A 19,546-nucleotide genomic window follows, 5' to 3' on the forward strand; every position below is an offset into this window, starting at 1 on the left:
ACCCTAACCCAGTATGATGTCATCTTGACTAATTACATCTGCAAAGATATTATTTCCAAATAAGGTCACATCCCAAGATTCCAGGTCGACATGAATTTTGGGGGGGACACTCTTCAATCCATTATACTCGCCTATGGTGTACTGGCCAAGAACTTAGGCTTCTAACCAAAAGGTAGGTGGTTCAAATCCACCAGCTGCTCCCTGGAAACCCTATGGAGCAGTTCTACTCTGTCTTATAGGATCGCTATGAGTCAGAATCAACTCGACAGCAATGGGTTGGTTTGGTTTGGTATATCTCTACAAGTAGTTCCATGAGGAGAGGGACCATGTCTGTTAATATTCCCAGCACCCAGCACAGCACTTCACCCAGAGAAGTCCTTGTTAGGTGACAAGTTTTATCATTAGGCAAACTGATAAGACGAATTATATGAATAGATTTTCTTGTATTAAACTATCTCCACATTCCTAGGATAAATCCTATTTCATCATGGTAGAAGTTTCTCCTTATGCATTATTGAATTAAACTCTTAGTACCTCAGGATTTTCACATCTATATTTAGAAGTGAGACAGGTCTGTACTTTGTCTTGAATATGCTACCTTTGGGCATAGAGATCACATTAACTACAAAAAAGGAATTGGGTAGATTTCAATCCACACACATATATGAATCTGAAACAATTCCTACAATATTACATTACTCCTGCTTAATAATTCTCTGCAAATGAATAAAAATGCACTGGCAAAAATTATCTGAATTTTTTTTTTTTTTTAGCAGCAATTTTAAGATAACTTCGAAAACCACAAAGAACTTTAGTTTCCCCCATGGTTATGGGACTTAACGGTGTTTTCTACTTTTGGGCGGGGGGGGGGGGGGGTCAGTTTTGAAACATTTACATATTCCCAGGAAATCTTCACTTTCACCAGGATCTTTAGGTCCCTGACACAGAGTTCCTCAAATTAGCACCTTCAGGTTTGAGTTTCTTCTGCAAATGCCCTCACTGTCACCACACAATCTTTCCATCTACTTGCAGCAGTTAAGGTGAAAACAATCAAAAGAAACAGTTTTGGTAGGGATGATTTAGCACAGTGCCTGCCAAGGAGTAGTTAACAGGGGACACTTTACTCCACTGTGTAATCCAGACTGGGAGGGAGACACTTTTTCAGCAAAGTAAGGTAAGAAGGCTTTGTTAGCATTAATAAGCAACTAACCCTACACAATTTAGAATTTTTTTTTTCTTTTTAACCCATATGGAAGTAACCAGGGAGACAAAAAAAAAAGAAAGCTGCTACCTGTTGCCCACACCAGTTTTCTCCCTTTTCTACTCCCAGAACCCGTTTCCCATTTCTCCTCTCCAGCAGCAGGGAGAGAGAGAGGGAGCAAGAGAGAGAGTGAGAGATGATATAACCGTGCACATCCCATATGCCTAAAGTAAGAGAGGAGTCTGGCCCCAGCCCAGGAGTGGAAGGAGGTGGGAAGGGTTGAAAAGGACCCAGCCTGAGAAGGGGAAGGAGTAGGGATAGTAAAGAAGAGGAAACACGTTGATGGGTTACTACTCCACTGGGGGCAGAGGAGACAGTCTATATGGGATCATTCAAAGATCCCCTGCTTATGGATGGAGCACTGGAACTAGATGGCCGGGCTGAGGCCCATACTCAGCCTTCCCCACCCCTGCATCTGTGTGGTCTAGAGCCCGTCATGAAGACCTCTTCCAGCCTTCGCGGCTGTGGTGACCTGCAAAAGAGGGAGTGCACATTCATGTACATCCCCTCCTCCATTGACCAACTCTGGGCACCCGAGACATGGTGACGTGGAGAAGGCCCAGGTGACAATCTCTCAGCCTCCTAATGCAACTGATTGCTCCGAATGCTTCCTCTTCTGCTGGGATAAGCCTCTGGATGTAGGTGACATTATATCTGTATATCTACATGCCTATATATCTACATAGGAGCCCTGGAGGCACAACAGTTGAGCGCTCAGCTGATAACCAAAAGTTTGGCTGTTCCAACTCACCCAGGGGCTCTGCTGGAGCTATCTGCTCCTGTAAAGGTTACAGCCCACAGCCTAGAAAACCCTAGGGGACAGTTTTACTCTGTCACATGGGGTTGCCATGAGTAGAAATAGACTTGACAGACCTAACAACAATAACATATATATACATACCTATATCTGCCATTTCTAATCTTTTGGTTTGTGTTTCCTCTCATTTTTTCTACATTAAATATATATAAAAAAAATTAAATATACCAGAGGTTTATTTATATTACTGTTTTTGCCAAGGCTCATTTTATTTAATTACTTTACTGTTTCTTTCTATTTCCTAATTTATTGATTCCTGGGTTTTTTTTTTTTTTCCTAAACAATTTCCTTATTTTTTGCTTTCCTATAGATTTCTGTTTCTGTTGCTGTTAAAATCTGTTCTAACTTATTGAGTTGAACGCAGGGCTGTTTTCATTCTATCATGTGTAATCATGGAAAGCACCTGTGAATGTGCCTCTGAATACAGTTTTAGCTATAGCCCACTGACACCCCAAGTAGTCTGCAATTGCAGTTCTAATGTTCTCTTTTTATATAGGTTTTTTTTTCTTTTTTGTTTCCATATGGAATTTTAAGGTTTACACATTTCCCCCTAGTATCAGAGCATTGAGTCAGAGAACATGGTCTGAACAGTTTTTGCTGCATAAAACTACTGAAATTTTCTTTATGACCTAAAATACGGTTGTAATTTTTAAGTGTTCTATAATTCCTCATAAAGGAGGTGCATCTTCTTTCCATAGGGTAAGAAAAAAAAGTGATATAACTAATTTAACTTTGTTATATTATTCAAAAGGATACTGGGTGGTGTAAATGGTTAAGTACACAACTACTAGCTGAAAGGTTGGCAGTTCAAATCACACAGAGGTTCCTCAAAAGACAGGCCTGGAGATCTCCTTCAGAAAGGTCACAGCCAAGAAAACCCTAGGGAACAGTTCTACTCTGCACACAGGGGGTCGCCATGAGTCAGAAACGGTTCGATGGCAACTCACAACAAAAAACAACATATTTTTTAAAACTTCATGCCTTTTAAAATTTAATCTGTTAAAGGCCTTGAAGAGGGTAATAAAGACCCCCATGGTTATGTTTTCTCCTTTGTTCTAATGGCTTCCTTTTATATATTTTATGTTCTACTTGGGATGCATAAAGGTCCATAACTGATATCCTTACTGTGGCTGTCTTTAGTCACATAAAGCGATACGCTTTATATGTCAGGAGAACCTGTTGCCGTTGAGTTGATTCCAAGTCATAGTGACTCCATAGGACAGAGCAGAGCTGCCCAATAGGGCTTCCAAGGAGTGGCTGGTGGATTCGAACTACCAACCTTTTGGTTAGTACCCGTTGCTCTTAACCTCTGTGCCACCAGGGCTCCTGTGTCAGGAGAGTAGGCTCAAATTTGGGAAGGGTTTCTGGAATTCATTCTGGATATGACCCCTTGCCATTTTTCCATTGTGTTCCTTGTAAGTTGTGTGTAATTTGATTTTAATATTTTGGGACTGAGATTCTTTGTCTCTGAGTAGAGGAGTTCAACCCTTTTCCTAATTTTCACACCTGAAGTGCTTGATCTTATTAGGATTTGCTTTTCTATATACTTGAGTGTAGTTAGACCATGGATTCAGGAATTAGGCTGTCTGGGTGAGAAGCCCAACTCTAGAGGGGCTGGATGACACTGGTTGGCTCCCCTCAGGCATGCCTTGAATCACTTTAAGAATCAGTGTTCTTATCTGTAAAATGGGGACGATGTGTTCTGGAGATTAAATGAGTCAATACCTATAAGGTACTTCCCACGTGGGGCACAGGAGCTTGCTCAGCACTCGCAGGCAGCCGGGGGCTCGCTCCTTCCTCACCACCTCTCTCTGCACCTCGTCCCATTACCTTTCTTTTCCTTTTTTTTTTTTAATATTATTGTGGTAAAGTATATATATAACAACAACAACAAAAGACATTTTAACCAATTTTAAAGTGTACAATTCTGTGACGTTAATTACACTCACCATATTGTACATCACCACTATCCATTTCCAATATTTTTTTCATCACCTTTAACAGAAACTCTGTGCCTCTTACCTAATAACTTCCCACTTTCCCCTCCCACCCATGCCTGGTACCACTAATAAATTCTGGTCTCTATGCATTTGTCTATTCTAGATATTTCATATAAGTGGGATCATACGATATTTGTTCTTTTTTGTCTGACTTATTTTTCTCAGCGTAATGGTTTCAAGGTTCATTCATTTCCTAGCATGTAGCAGAACTTCATTTCTCCTTATGGCTGAGTGATATTCCATTGTATGTATAGGCTATATTTTATTTATCCATTCATCTGTTGATAGACACTTGGGTTGTTTCCACCTTTTGACTATTGCAAATAATGCTGCAATAAACACTGGTGTTTGAGTCCCTGCTTTGAATTCTTTTGGGTATATACTTAGGAATGGAATTGTTGAATCTTATAGTAGTTCTATGTTTAGCTTTTTCAGGAACCACAATGCTGTTTTCCATAGCAGCCGAACCATTTTACATCCCCTGCAGCAATGCACAGCATCCCATTACCCCATTATCTTTCCATCTCAGGTCATTTTCCCTGGATGGCTATCTATTGTTGCCTCAGAGGACCATGCTCACTGCTAGGAAAGATAATTCCAAGTTTGACAGAAAGAGGAGGTTGGAAAGCCCAGAGGGCTCAACTGGTACAGAAGCTTTGTGACAGGTAGACAGGAGGGTGTGGATTTAAGGGCGGGAGGGGAAGTGAAGGGTGAGGGTGAAATGAAGCAGGGATATAGAGGGTGGCTAACAAGTGTCTTATAAGAACCACAGGGTGGTGGGGTGGGGAGGAGACAGGGTGGTTTTTGTAAGCATAAACACTTTCCAAGGAGGGGGATACCTTACTCGAGGGCCCCACTCTACAGGGGGTGGGCAGGGACCCTTGTGCATCTGGAACGGCCAGCAGGGCCTACAGTGCTTACTCACCTTCGCGTGGCTCAGCAGGATGATCCGCACAAGAACAACGTTGATATGGGCCCCCAAGGACTCGTCGTGATAAATTTCATTGACCTGAAAAAAAAGCAGGGAGGCATCAGCAGGAATCACAGGCCCAAGGGCCAACTGTGGTTTTGTAAATGACATTACCACCTACCATCCTCCAGACCAGAATCTTGGAAGCCCTTCCACCACTACCCTCAGTTCCTCTCTCTTGCTCGCATTTTACACCCAGGCACCACCATTAACTCAACATCTGAACCATCTATTGCCTCTATCCATTTCCAATTATTTTTCATCCCTCTTAACAGACACTCAGTGCCTTTTGTTTTACTGTGCATTTGGTGAAAGTTTACAGAGCAAATTAGATTCAATAGTTTATACATGAAGTGTTTCACGGCCTTGGTTTCATCCCCCACAACGTGTCGGCACTCTCCCATTTCCACCCTGGGTTCCCCGTTTCCTTTCTTCCTGATTTTCTACCCTTTTCTGCCTTCTCATCTTTGCTTTTGGGCCAATATTGCCCTTTTGAGCTCTTATAATTGATTGTACTAAGGAGCACATTCCTCTCGGGTATTACTGTTTATTTTATGGGCTTGTCTATTATTTGGCTGGAAGGTGGTCTGTCAGAACGGCTTCAGTTCCAGGTCAGGAGGGTATCTTAGGGCCATAGTCTCGGGGATTCCTTCAGTCTCTGTCAGACCAGTAAGTCTGGTCTTTTTGTGAATTTGATTTTTGCTCTACATCTTTCTCCAGTTCTGTCCGGGACTGTCTGTAGTAATTCTGACTCAGTGCCTTTTACGCACTGGAGAGGCATGAAATAACTGAGCACTCCCTCCCTAAGTGTACAGAAGCCAGAAGGCTTCCCACTGACCCCCGTGAGGACAGAGCCTCCCAGAGCCCTCTCTGTCATTGCAGGCCAAGGCCGTAGACCCCCTGAACCCCAGTGCCCAGAATCTCTATCTGAGTCACAGTAATTCCTACCGTAACCAGTGGGAAGATACCTGGGAGAACCTGAGAGTTAACACTGAAAATCAAATCACGGAAGAAGAGACGGTAGGCGCCCAAGTCAGGCAAGATAAGTGGCTTCCTGGGATGGAGCCGAGGCCCGGGGCTGCTGTCACCCACTGTGCATAGAGAAGCCAACAATCTGATGGTAGAGCTAACAAGCGAGTTGGCCCCCAGGGGAGGCCACAATCCAGGCCCCCTTCCGGGGACATCCTGCTCAGCAAATCTGCCTTCTGATTATAATTTGGTACCCCACCTTGCTTTCCAGCAGGAAAGGAGCAGCTGATGAGACCTGCAGGAATACAGAACAACCGCCATGGTGACTCGGGACTGTGCGCATGCTGGCATAAGTTCTGCTGAGAGTGGGCCAGCACACCTGTGCCTGCCACCTGGGGTTGCAGGTGGACATGGGCCTGAGACACAGGTGCCTCTGCCTCACCACCTGTAGCTGACAATGTGGAGACCTGGGGAGGGCACTCGGGGTCCCTGGGGGCTTTGCCAACTCACACACCCCTGCCCCCCCCGATTCTGTAAAATAAGGATAGTCATCCCTGTCTCCCAAGGCTGTTGTGATTATTCTATTCCATCCACGTGTAATAGAATGATACTGTTGAAAACAGCAGAGCAGTATGTTTTTCATTCCCAGTAAATCGTCTTGCCCTAGGGGCAGGGTGCGCACTTCTAAAACGCAGACCTTGTTTCCCAGCTTTGACAGTCCAACTAGATTTTTTTAGTCTATAGGGAGTCACAGCCTTAAAAGCCAGTGAGTTTTTTGTGAGTTGTTTTTGTTTGTTTGTTTGGTGGGAGGTGGGGGAGCAACAGTGGTAAGACACACCTTCACCGCTAGGGTGTTTAGGAGAATTAAACAATCAAAGGAGGAGCCCTGGTGGTGAAATGGTTAAGCTCTCTGCTGCTAACCAAAAGGTCAGCAGTTCGAATCCACTAGCCACTCCATGGGAGAAAGGTGCAGCAGTCTGCTTCCGTAGAGATTTACAGCCTTGGATACCCTATGGGGCAGTTCTACTCTGTCCTACAGGGTCTCTAAGAGTTGGAATTGACTCAATGGCACATAACAACAACAGGCAATGAAAATGACTGGAATGGTCCTGGCAAAGTTAACCTGCCCGATAAACGATAGCTTCCCTGGGAAAAAGAGCCTGCGGTTTTGCCTGTGCAGAAAGTTTGTAGATGGGGTTATGGTGTTAACCAAGGCTGACCACCTTGGCTGCCTACTTCTACATGGCAGACCTGATCCAGTTGTTCCACTGGGAGAACTCAGTGGCTCAAGTCCAGCCTCCTGATCATGGCTTCCAGGTTCCTCACAGCCTATACCAGGACTCCACCCCAAGTAAGCAGAGGTGCTAGAGCGTACAGGCTCAGGCTAATTCTGATTCAAAGCAATCCTATACAACAAAGTAGATTGCCCCTAGGGTTTCCAAGGCTGTAATCTTTACAGAAGCAGACTGCCACATCTTTCTCCCATGGAGCAGCTGGTGGGTTCTAACTGTCGAGATTTTGGTTAGCAGCTGAGTGCTTAATCACTGCAACACCAGGGCTTCTTAAGCTCAGACTGCCTGGGTCCAAATCCCAGGCTGTCCACGTCCTTATTTTGAGACCTAAGGCCTCTCTGTGCCTTAGTTTTCCCCCTGTAAATTGGGGATAATAATAGTATCTTCATACGATTGTTTTTACACATAGGAGAATTAATAAATGTAAAGCCCTTTGAATGGTGCCTGGTGAAACCCAGTGTTTCTTAAGAAAGAATGGGGTTTTGTAAGTCCCCAAAGTATCTCTTTATCATGAGCAAAGCCTGGCCAGGTCAGCTCATGGGCTTTGACTGAAAGCCACAGTGCAGAAACGAAGGCATAGGGAATCACATAGCCATTGAAGGGGCAGGAGAAAGAGAGGTGGAAGGGGAGGTAGGGAGGATAGCTCCTCCACCCTGACCCCCCAGGTCATACCCCGAGTGGGGGCGGGGAGGTAAGGGGTACAAAACAGCTCTGAGATTTGAGAAGAAAATAAAAGCAGAGAGAACTGTGTTCCGCCTGCTGTCTGGAGCCAGGGAGGGAACGGGTCACAGAGCACCCACATCAGCACGGGTGGCTAAAGGACTGGAGTGGAGGCACAGCATGCTTCAGCCCAGTTCTCGGCCATCAGAAGGGGAACCAGGATGGGAACCTGCGGGGGACTTGTGGGCAGGACATCTGGGGCTAGCTAGCAGATATACCTGGGGCTGGGGTGAGGGACAGGGGCAGACCTGGGATGTGATGGGGGGCTAGGGTAGAGGACTGCCCGGCAGCAGAGGAGGGGAGACCTCCTTGCATGACCACCGCTGAGAGAGCAAATTCTGACTGAGCCCAGCCACAAGTCAGCGCCCAGAGCAGAGTGTGCCAGGACAGGTGTGGGCAGAGGCATGGCCATCAAGACTCCTACACCCCACCCCCAAAAAAGGAGGAGGAAAAGGGGACCTTGGCTGTGACTGACCATTCACCCTGAAGGCTTTTAAATGGGAAGAGTCTGGGCTACCTCTCACTGGCTAGTTTATATTTCCCTTCTTTCCTGGGGTTGTGTGCCTGGGACAAGGATAACATCAGATAAGAGAATTAAGAAAGCTCAGCCTACTAGAAGGACCCTAGAGGTCGTGGTCCCCAGACCTTCTGTTAGCCCAAGACTGGAACCATTCCCAAAGCCAACTCTTCAGACAGGGATGAGATAGAAAACGGTACTGGTGAGGAGTGAGCTTTTTTGTATCAAATAGACGCATGAGACTATGTGAGGAGCTCCTGTCTGGTGGGGAGATGGGAGCACAGAGGGGTCAGAAGCTGGCCGAATGGACACAAAAATAGACAGTGGAGGTAAGGAGTGTGCTCTCTTATTAGGGGGAGAGCAACTAGGAGTATAAAAAAAAATTTTTTTATAGCAAGGTGTATATAAGTTTTTGTATCAGAGACTGACTTGATGTGTAAACTTTCACTCAAATCATAATAAAAATTAAAAAAAAAAAGCTCAACTTTTCCTCACATTCTAGCCTTGTTGTGGGCACTTTGACCCCAGCACGAATGCTGACACCCTAGTACCGCGACAGGCCTTGCATGGGTCCCTAGTGGAATTTGTCAAATTGAGCCTCCCTGCTAGCCACAGAACATATCGCACACTGGCCAGGCCTCTGGGCACCGCCTCACTCTCTCCTGCAGACTCCCAGCAGACCCAGCAGAGGTGCTCCACCCCTCCCTGTGTACCAGGCACTGTGTTCACACTGAAAGTTCAGCAGGGAGCTGGCTCTCAGGTGATAGGGACAGACACAGCAATGGTGAGGCCAGCTTCACAGCCGTGACACTGCAAAAAGAGATGTGGAAGGAAAGGGTGGGGATTTCAAGGGCATATGAGTGGGGGTCTGCTCTGGTGGGGGTCGGGGGCCCCCAAGGACGTGGCCTGAGATGTGCAATCGAGGCACTCAGGTGCTGTTCCCTCCGGCTGAGGGAACAGCATGTGCTAAAGTCCTAAGGACAGGAGCACTGAGGTGTGCTCCAGGCACAGGTGGTAGGAGAGGGCTCCAGGGGAGGCAGGAGGGGCCGTTGAGCCAGACCATGCAGGATATCAGTCAGAGGACTTGGGTGGGGAGGGGAGGAAAACGAATGAGGGAAGGGCCCCACTGCAGGAGGTGAGATGTATGTGGGATGGTGGTGGCTTGGATTCCGGGATGAGTGGAGAGAAAGGAAAGACCTAAGGTAATGTGGATTGAAATGGGGGGCTGCCACCCTCAACAGCCCTGGGACACCCAGCTCCCCACCCACCCAGCCAGTCCTTCTGTAGCAGATGGAGGCAGCCTGCCTTTGTTCTGTACAGACTGGGGGAGGGAGAAAGTCCTGGGGTCATCTCTCAAGCATCCTTGAAGACAAGGGTCTCGAGGTTTCCATGCACCCCAATGACACCACGTTGAAACCTATGCTCTGACCGCAGCTCAGGATCAGATGCGAGGCCTGCCTTTGATGCTGCCCCCAGCCCCTGTCCACATTTGTAGCCTTCGACTGTATGTGTCTTTTATCTATTTCTCCCCTATGAGGCCTCTGCTGCTCTCACCCCCAGGACATGGTTTCACTTGGTGTTAAAAGGGTGGCCACACCCAGAGGGCTCCAACCTTGAGATGTTCTACATCTTGCTACGCGACACGGCAGGCCCCCTGCCCTTAGCAGGGTGACCCACTTGGTGACTCTCAGACTGAAATCCCACTCAGGAGCCCTCATGGCACCTCCCCCAGATCCCTCCAGATGGAGGGACACCCATGTGAAAACCCCAATCAACACCCTTCTCCTGCACCCCCCCCCTTTCTTTGTCTTGCTAACCACGAGCTTGTTTTGAGCAACATTTTTCAGGAAGTTGCAGCAGGTAGTGGCTCTATCCATTGAACTGGCCCAAACTGCACCTTGAAGCACACAGATTGAAGAGATCACATCCTCCAACTGACCTCGGACCCGACTGTCGCCAGAAAGAATAATATCTCGCAGCCCATGATTTCACCCGATACCATTTTAGAAGCGAGGGGTCCCACTACAAGCACTTCTGATGGAAGATGATTTAATATCTGGATCTCCAAGTATGGGCATGGGAGGGCTAAGGGCTGAGAGTTCCAGGTACCAAACCCAACCCCTGATGCCATTGGAAACAAAAAGCTCCCCAGCCCCCTCAGACAGTAAGCACATGGCCTTATGGTTTCTAGACCCTGCATCGTTCCTTGTATGGGCAGACAATAAACTTGCCGCTTTCTGTTTCCCTGGCAATTAATGTCCATCTTATTTCAGTCCGCTAATAAGACAGGACAAGAAACTGAGTGGCGTTCGGTTACAAATTCTGGTGACTCCACAGTGACAGCAGACTGTGAAACCCAGGTGGTGAGTATCTGGACCCCCGATACCTCTTAAGGCACACCCCTATCTCTTTTGATTGGTAAGCAGTCTTGGGCATCCACTGTGATTTCCGCTCAGGACAAAGTCTTCCGGGTCCCCACCTCAGCTTGAGAACAGAGACTAGAAGAGAGAGGCCTCTAACTTCAGGTAGGTGCGCTAGATCAGGTTGTTCCACTGGTCTTGGGGAATTAGGCAGGAAGAAGGTGGCCAAGTGCAATCCTAAGACCAGACCCCATAACAACGAGGGAAATAGGGGTTGTGGCCCACTGGGACCCACTCTTGCCTGGTTAAGGGGCCCTCACCCTGTTGGTGATCTGGGGGTTCAAGTCCCTCCGCGTTTTTTTTGGAACACTCTTCTCCCTTTTCTCATCCTAGTATCCACTCTGCTTTCTTTTTGCTCTCCGTCTTTTATTTCCTCTCCACCTGGAAAAGGGTGGCCTTTCACCCCTGGGAAGACTGTAATCCCAAGAATTGTCAACCCTAGCTGTGGGTTGTAGATCTAGGTCTTGGTTTGGGAATGGCCCAAGAAGACAAGCTTGAGAGTCCCTCTGTAGCCTTAAGGTCATTTTTTCTTAAAAATAAATCCAACCTCATTTGGGTTAGGGGCTGTGGTGTCTGACCTCTAATTGAATATAAGAGACAGAAACCTAGTAGTGGTAAATATCTAAATGAGGAATAAAAGTTCAATACCTTGTGACTCCCCCCAGGATGTGTCTTAAAGCATTGGGATTTTTTCAAATCTGAGGGAATGAAGAAAAAGACATTAATTTTCTTTTGTAATGTAGCCTGGCCCCAGTATCAACTAGGGAACCAACAAGAATGGCCAACTGGTGGTTCTATAGCTTACAGCACCGTTTTAGAGCTAGATTTATTTTGTAAAAGAGAAGAAAAGTGGGACGAGATCCCCTATGTGCAGACCTTTATGGCCCTCTATAGTAACAAAGGTCTACGAAAACAGTGTAAAATAATGGTTCAAAAGGGGGGAAGCCTAAAGAAAAGCAGCACCCCCCCACCACTGTCCTTACATAATCGAAGGACGATCTCATTCTCAGCCCCTCCGCCCCTCCCCCATATCAACCTGTCTATCCCCAGATCCCCCAAATGGCCACCGCTGATCCAGGACCAGGGGCTAGAGTGTCGGGGAGTGTGGCTCAGGCCACAGGAGGAAGTGGGCCAAGGGAAACAAGCCCAGTGATAGGGATGGCCTCCCCCTCCCACACCCGTAGTGGGCTGTCTTTCGGCCAGGAGCCACCTGTATCCTCATCCAGTTGGGGCCAATTCCCATTAAAGCAAGCTGCAGTCGGGAGCACGGCGGTTGGTCAACCACAGGGATATACTCTCATCCACGTACCTTTTACCACCTCGGACCTGTTTAATTGGAAACACAATTTACTCACCTATAGGGAGGACCCTCTAAAAATTCATGATATGTTCTCCTCCATTTTCAACACCCACCAGTGCACCTGGGCAGATTGCCAAGCTCTAATGGAGGCCCTCCTTATGGCAGAAGAAAAGAGAATGATACTAGAAAAAGCTCGGCAACAGGCAGAGCGAGAACATACTGAGAACCTACAGGAACCAGTTAAAAAAGAGGCATCTTTACCCCTACCAGGATGGGACCCCAACTGGGATCCCAATCAGGAACTAGGACAGAACAGGCTGAGGCACTATCCACATTGTCTACTAACAGGCCTAAAAGAGAGGGCTTGAAAACAAAAACACCTCTCTAAAATATATGAAGTAGTACAAAAACCTAAAGAAAATCCTTCTGAGTTTCTTGAAAGAATCTTTCAGGTCTTTCAACAACATATGGACCTGAACCCAGAAGTGCAAGAGAATCAGAGGACAGAGAGCTCCAGACATCAAGAAAAAGCTCCAAAAGGCCAGAACCAAGTTTCCTGACGCTGAGAGAGAGAGCCGAGAGCCCACTCAGAGAAGCCCAGAGAGCTGAGAGGCTGCCCACTTTGGGCCCAAACCAGTGCGCATACTGCAAACAGGAGGGCCACTGGCAACGAGAATGCCCCCGGAGAAGAAGATATGAAGGGAATGTGAAGGGGGAATGCCAGATGGTGAGTTAAGACCCTAGTTCACAGTGATGGGGCCCAGGGAATATAACTGACTCCCTTAAGGGGTCAGTTAAAATCTCCCCCAAAGAACCCTGGGTAACCCTGCAAGTCGGGGGGGAAAAAGTTGAGTTCTTACTGGAAATTGACACACCCTCTCAGTCTTGAACCAAGCTCCCACCCCTCTATCTAAGAAAACAACTCAAGTTGTAGGAGTCACAGGGCAACCAGAAAAACAGAATTTCTTGAAACCCCTCACCTGCAAAGCAGGGGCCCATCAATTGGTGCATAGCTTCCTATATATCCCAGAATGCCCTATCCCCCTGCTTGGGCGAGATATCCTAACCAAATAACAGGCCCAGGTCATGTTTGCCTCACCAGCATCTGAGGTAAGCATACCCCCAGAACAAGCATAGGCCTTACAGGGATTCCTCACTGATACCCGAAGGCCCCATGGTGAGAACTTCTCCCTAGAATAAGACTGCAAAGTGTTGGTGGACCCCCGTGTGTGGGATGACGGGCTCCCAGGACGGGCAGTCTCTGCCCAACATGTTAGAATCCGGCTCAAAGAAGGGGATCCCATCCCCTCCCTGCAACAGTATCCCATCAGGCAAGAAGTAAAAGACGGGTTCCAGGAGGTGGTAGACAACTTCCTGAAGCATGGATCGATCCGATCATGCCAATCTCCCTACAACATCCCGATTCTTCCAGTGAAGAAACCAACTGGAGAGTATCGGTTTGTACAAGATCTGAGAGCCATCAACCACCAAATCGTAAGTGATATACACCCCATGGTCTCTAACCCACACACCCTATTAACTGCACTCCCAGGAGACAACAAATGGTTTACTGTTTTAGACTTAAAAGATGCCTTCTATTGCATCTCGCTTGAAAGAAATTCCCAAGAAATCTTCGCTTTTGACTGGGAGAACAAAATTGGGTGAAGATCCCAGTACTGTTGGACAGTACTACCCCAAGAGTTCAAAAACAGCCCCACTATTTTTGGGGAAATCCTAGGGAGGGACCTCTGAAAGTTACAATTAGAGGAGAGGGTCCTTCTTCAATATGTTGATGACCTGCTGATTGCCAGCACCAATAAAGAGGCCTCAGACAAAAATACAGTTAAAACCCTGAATCACCTAGCAGCCTTGGGATATAAAGTCTCAAAAGAAAAGGCCCAGGTCACTTGCCAAGAGGTCCAATACTTAGGCTTTTCCCTTACGGAAGGACAAAGAACTCTCCTCCCAGCCTGTGAAAAGGCCATTTGCCAAACTCAGGTCCCCTCACAAAGCCGCAACTCCGAGGGTTTTGGGGGATGGCAGGGTTCTGCTGAATTTGGGTCCCTAACTTTGGGCTCATCGCAAAGCCCCTACACGAGGCCACAAAGGGAGAAGCCATTTCTAGAACTAAAAGTCTACCTCATGAGGGCCCCCGCCCTCGGCCTCCCAAATTTAACTAAGCCTTTCGAGCTCTGTGTACATGAAAGACAAGGAGTTGCTCTTGGGGTCCTCACACAAATTCTGGGGCCCCTGAAGAGACCGGGTAGGGTATTTTTCAAAACAGACTCTGTAGCCCAGGGCTGGCCCGCCTGCCTTAGGGCAGTGGCAGCCACTTGTGATCTAATCCTGGAAGCCGAAAAATTGACCATGCAACAGCTGATGGTAGTATACACCCCTCATGCAGTTTTGACCCTGCTAGAACAAAGGGCGGACTCTGGTTAACTACCGATTGGATGGGAAGGTACCAGGCTATTTTACTAGATAACCCCTTGATCACCCTGAAGGTATGGACCATCTTGAACCCTGGCACCCTTCTACCCACTCCATCACTGGATGGGGACCAATGACACAATTGTGTCTAGACAATAGAAGAGGTCTTCTCGAGTCGTCCAGACCTGCGAGACCAGCCCCTAGAGGCTCCAGACCTAGAGCTGTTCACTGATGGCAGCAGCTTTGTAAAGGAGGGTATGAGACATGCTGGGTATGCAGTTGTCACCTTCAAACCCACTCCAGAGGTGATCAAAGCCAAACTCCTACCTATTGGGACGTCGGCTCAAAAGGCAGAAATAAGAGCCTTAACCAGGGCCCTCCACCCAGCCATAGGTAAGAGGTCACAGTTTGGGCTGACTCACGTTATGCCTTCTCTGTGGTACATGCCCACGGCACCATCTGGCAAGAGAGGGGAATGTTAACAGCTAACAATAAAGAAATTAAACATCGACAACAAGTCTGAGAACTCTTGGAAGCTATACTCCTACCCACTGAGGTAGCAGTTGTGTGCTGCCCTGGACACCAGAGGGGACATCTCCTGAGGCCCTGGATAACAACTTTGCTGACCAAGCCACCAAACAAGCAGCATGACAGGTAAGCTCGCCCTCAACCGAGCCCCAAAGGGCCCTTCAGCCCGTTTATACCCTCGAAGACAAAAAAAGGAGGGAAGACTGGGGGTTCACTGAAAAGGAAGGACACTGGTATAAAAACCCTGAGGGGAAGATATATATACCTGAGGGACAATTGTGGACAATCCTCAAAACTCTCCATGAAGGTACCCATTGGGGAGTAGAGGCTACTCAAAACTGGGCTAGAGCTGTAATGGCAGGACCTGGAATGACCTGCGTCATCCGAGAAATAGTTCCCAGATGCGAAATTTGTGCGTGGAACAACCCACAACACACACGGCTACCCCCCATTCAAGGAACACAATATAGACGACAATATCCAGGAGAAGACTGGCAGGTAGGCTTTAAAGTCATGCCCCCTGCCCCCAGAGGCCTGAGACACCTACTAGTCTTGGTAGATACCTTTATAAATTGGGCTGAAGCTCGCCCCGGCAAGACAGAAAAAGCTGCAGAAGTGGCAAAGGCCTTGTTAGAACAACTCATCCCGCGGTTTGAGCTCCCGGCCTCCATCCAATCAGACAATGGGCCAGCCTTCGTGGCTGAAATAATGCACTCCATCTCCTCTGCGTTAGGAGTTAAGTGGAAATTACATGCTGCTTGGAGGCCCTAATCCTTAGGAAAAGTAGAAAAGATGAACCACACCTTAAAAAAGACTAATGCCAAACTGTGTCAAGAAACCCACCTACCTTGGGTAAAGGCTCTGCCACTAGCTCTCTTGAGGATAAGGGTTGCTCCTAGAAGTGGGCTTAAATTAAGCCCTTTTGAAATGTTATATGGGAGGATCTTCCTAAGGCGGCGGTGGGGGGTGGGGGGGCGGGGGTTGGGACTCTCACTTAGAACAAAAGGCCTCACTCTGAGCTTACCTACAAGCCTTGCAGGCAGCTCAGTCATCAATAACTCAATACTCTGAAGAAGCTTTCCTTCTGATATCCCTCTCCATTCTTTCCATCCGGGTGACTGGGTTCTCCTCAAACACTGGGAGACAGATCGTGGCCTACAGGAAACGTGGGGGGGGGGGGTGGGGAACGACCCTATCTTGTTTTATTAACCACCCACTCTTCTGTAAAACTAGAGGGAGTGAGGCCTTGGGTCCATTACACCTGGATAACTAAGGTTCCACCTGTTGCTGAGGCCAGGACTTCTAGAGACACAGAAACAGTTCACTGTGACCCTCCCTGGAAAGCAGAACAGACAGAAGACCTCAGGTGGCTGTTCAAGAGAAATAACCCTTAAGAGATAAGTGAAAACAGGTTTTTGCCTGAGATGCTCTATTTTAAACACCCCTATCAACTTTCCATATAACCTATTTAATAGTTATTTTTAATCACCTCTACCACTCTTAAGGGTATGATGCTCAGCCCAACCCTCACCTTTGTCTTGGCCTGGAGTGGGAGACCTGTTGTTGCCTCCCCTAATACCCGATTCAAAACCCTAGTTTCCCCATGGGGTGAAAATACTGTTATTCAAATTTCTCAGGCTGCTGCCACTGGGGGTGATCTCAAAAACTGTTGGGTTTGTCATCAACATCCCCAGAGTGAGAGGCGTGGCCACCTACCACTGTCCTTGTAACCAATTTGTCAAATGTACCCCAAGTAATCCAAGGAGAGAGGGCCTCAATATATACCCTTACCCCAATTTTCATTGTGACCCTCCTTAACATACCACAGCAATATCTTTGTTTTAATGTGACTGACTTTTATAATTATACCCTGGGAAACCAGTCTATTTGTGGGAACACTAAAAACCTAATTTGGAATCACATGCTCTCCCGGCTTATTAATCCCTTCACCTTTACTGATAAAACCCGGGAACAGGTGTCAGACTGGAGCTCTATATCATGTTCCCCAAATACAACCCATGCTTGTCTTAATGACAGTAGAAATGTTTGTAAAAATGACTCCAAACCAGTGCCTTGTAAATTCTTAATACAAGGGCCATGTCCTTGGTCCTTAGTACCTCACAGTATCCCAGGAACTGGGCCCAGCTGTCTCAGGCTTGTGCTATAAGACCCTCCAGAAACTCTGGGAGCCTGCATGTCAACTAAGAACAACTTGAAGACTCCCGGGCCTCCTACCAGGGTATGTAGGTACTGATTCCTGGTATAAGCAAACATCACCCTAAATACTCATCAAACATGTGCCCTGCCTGGATACATCTTCGCTTGTGGGCAATCCTCACTTCCCCAATTGTATGTCCCTAGGAGAGATGACCTCCAAGTTGTAGCTACCCATTGTCTAAACCCCTTCCTCACAAACAGTGTGTGCTAGCCCACATACGGCTGCCCATAACTATCTTTAACAGCAGCAGGGAGGTGATTAAATCTCCATCAAAAACAAGGGATTTTAGATAACACTATTTTTTTGGGCAATAAAGTCATTCAACCTGGCAGTACCCTAGGCAGGCATTTTTAATCATGAGCTCATGCTGGCCAATCTCACTCACACCCTGAAGCACATTGCTAATGAAACAGGAACTTCCATCAAGCTTCAACAACAGTCCCTAGATTCCCTCGTTAACATGGTCATAGACAAGTGTATGGTGCTGGATTTCCTTCTCGCTAAAGCAGTGTGTGCCATGGCTAATACCTCCTGCTGTACGTATATTAACTCAGCCAAAGTGGAGGTCAATATTCAGCACATTCTTGAACAAGCAACTTGGTTAAAAAGGCTACAAACCACCCTCATATCTACCAGCAATCTGCCCGGCATTACCAGCGATTTAAAGGGAGGGTGGTTTTCACAGTTGTTTAGCTGGTTATGGCTCCTAGTTCCCCCAATCTGCATGATACTCGCTTTTCTCCTATTTGGCCCTTGCATTTTTAATTGTCTTGTAAAGTTTGTTTCTCCCAGACTTGAAAAGCTACATTTCCAAATGGTAGCAGTCCAGGGATCCCAGCCGATCCCCTGAGAAGAAGCAGTACACAGGTTCCATGAAAGCCCCTAAGTTTGCCCCTTTTCAACATGAAGAAGTTACGGAAGATGAGACCTCCACCCCAATCCCCTTTTGAAGATTAAAAGGAACCCACTAGAGGAAGGATTGAAAACTCAAATCAATACCCTTCCCCACCACCCCCCACCCTTTCTTTGTCTTGCTAACCACAAGCTTGTTTTTCAGGAAGTTGCAGTAGCCAGTGGCTCTATGCACTGAACTGGCCCAAGCTACACCTTGAAGCATGTGCAGGTTGAAGAGATCATGTCCTTCAACCTACCCCAGACCCGACTGTCACCTGAAAGAATGATATTTCCCAGCCCATGATTTTACCTGATTCCATTTTAGAAGCGAGGGGTTCCACTACACGCACATCTGATAGAAGATGATTTAATACCTGGATCTCCAAGTATGGGCATGGGAGGGCTAAGGGCGGAGAGCTCTGGGTACCAAACCCAACCCCCGATGCCGCTGGAAACAAAGAGCTCCCCAGTCCCCTCAGACGGTGAGCACATGGCCTTATGGTCACTAGACCGTGCATCACTCCTTGTATGGGCAGATAATAAACTTGCCACTTCCTGTTTCCCTTGCAATTTAATGTCCGTCTTATTTCAATCACCTAATAAGACAGGGCAAGAACCCGAGTGGCATTCGGTTACACATGGGGTGCCAGGAGCCCCTGAGGGCACTGACCAGCAGCCGAAAGTGTCTTCTGGCTCAGTACATGGAGGATAGTTGAGAGCTCACACCATGCAAACAGGGGCTGGGAGTTCCTTCTGATGCCTGGCTTCCTAGCTACCACATTTTGTGACACTGGGAGCCAAAAAGGCTGAAACGTGGGTCTGTGGGCACCTGAGAGCTTAGCAGTGCCAAGATGAAGCCTCCCACACTGTGCATGTCCTCTCCTGGCCTCAGGAGGGAGCCCCACCCTGCCCCCCAGGGCCTTGCAGCTTCTTAAAAGGAGTAAAATTGCCACAGCCTTGGGCCCCACTGCCTCCTGCTCCATAGCTTGTGCTCAGATGCTGCTGGGGAGACAGTGCTGACTTGAATCTTGAAGAACTGGCCAGAAGTCTCCAGGGCCCAACTGGATGGGAGATCACTGGGAATAATCTGGAAGATTCCCGATGGAACATTCGCATCCTTAGTAGGAACACAGTTACACCATTTCTGATGAACAGAGATGGCAAAGAGACAGATGTGGCCAAAAGAGCAGATGAGGACAAAAGGCGGCCT

At 47.5% G+C, this 19,546-nt stretch overlaps 1 protein-coding gene across 4 annotated transcripts in view; it reads right to left on the reverse strand.

Annotated features, from left to right (window-relative positions):
- ADAMTS2 (ADAM metallopeptidase with thrombospondin type 1 motif 2) overlaps positions 1-19,546 on the reverse strand; it is a 311,700-nt gene that overhangs the window by 92,158 nt on the left and 199,996 nt on the right. For all 4 annotated transcript variants that reach the window (XM_064279254.1, XM_064279255.1, XM_064279256.1 and 1 more), the window contains exon 5: positions 5,004-5,087. In XM_064279254.1, the coding sequence (XP_064135324.1) occupies positions 5,004-5,087 (84 nt within the window). The remainder of the gene's footprint in view (positions 1-5,003; positions 5,088-19,546) is intronic.

This window comes from Loxodonta africana, chromosome 2 (genome assembly GCF_030014295.1).
Source record: "Loxodonta africana isolate mLoxAfr1 chromosome 2, mLoxAfr1.hap2, whole genome shotgun sequence".
Taxonomy (NCBI): Eukaryota; Metazoa; Chordata; class Mammalia; order Proboscidea; family Elephantidae; genus Loxodonta; species Loxodonta africana.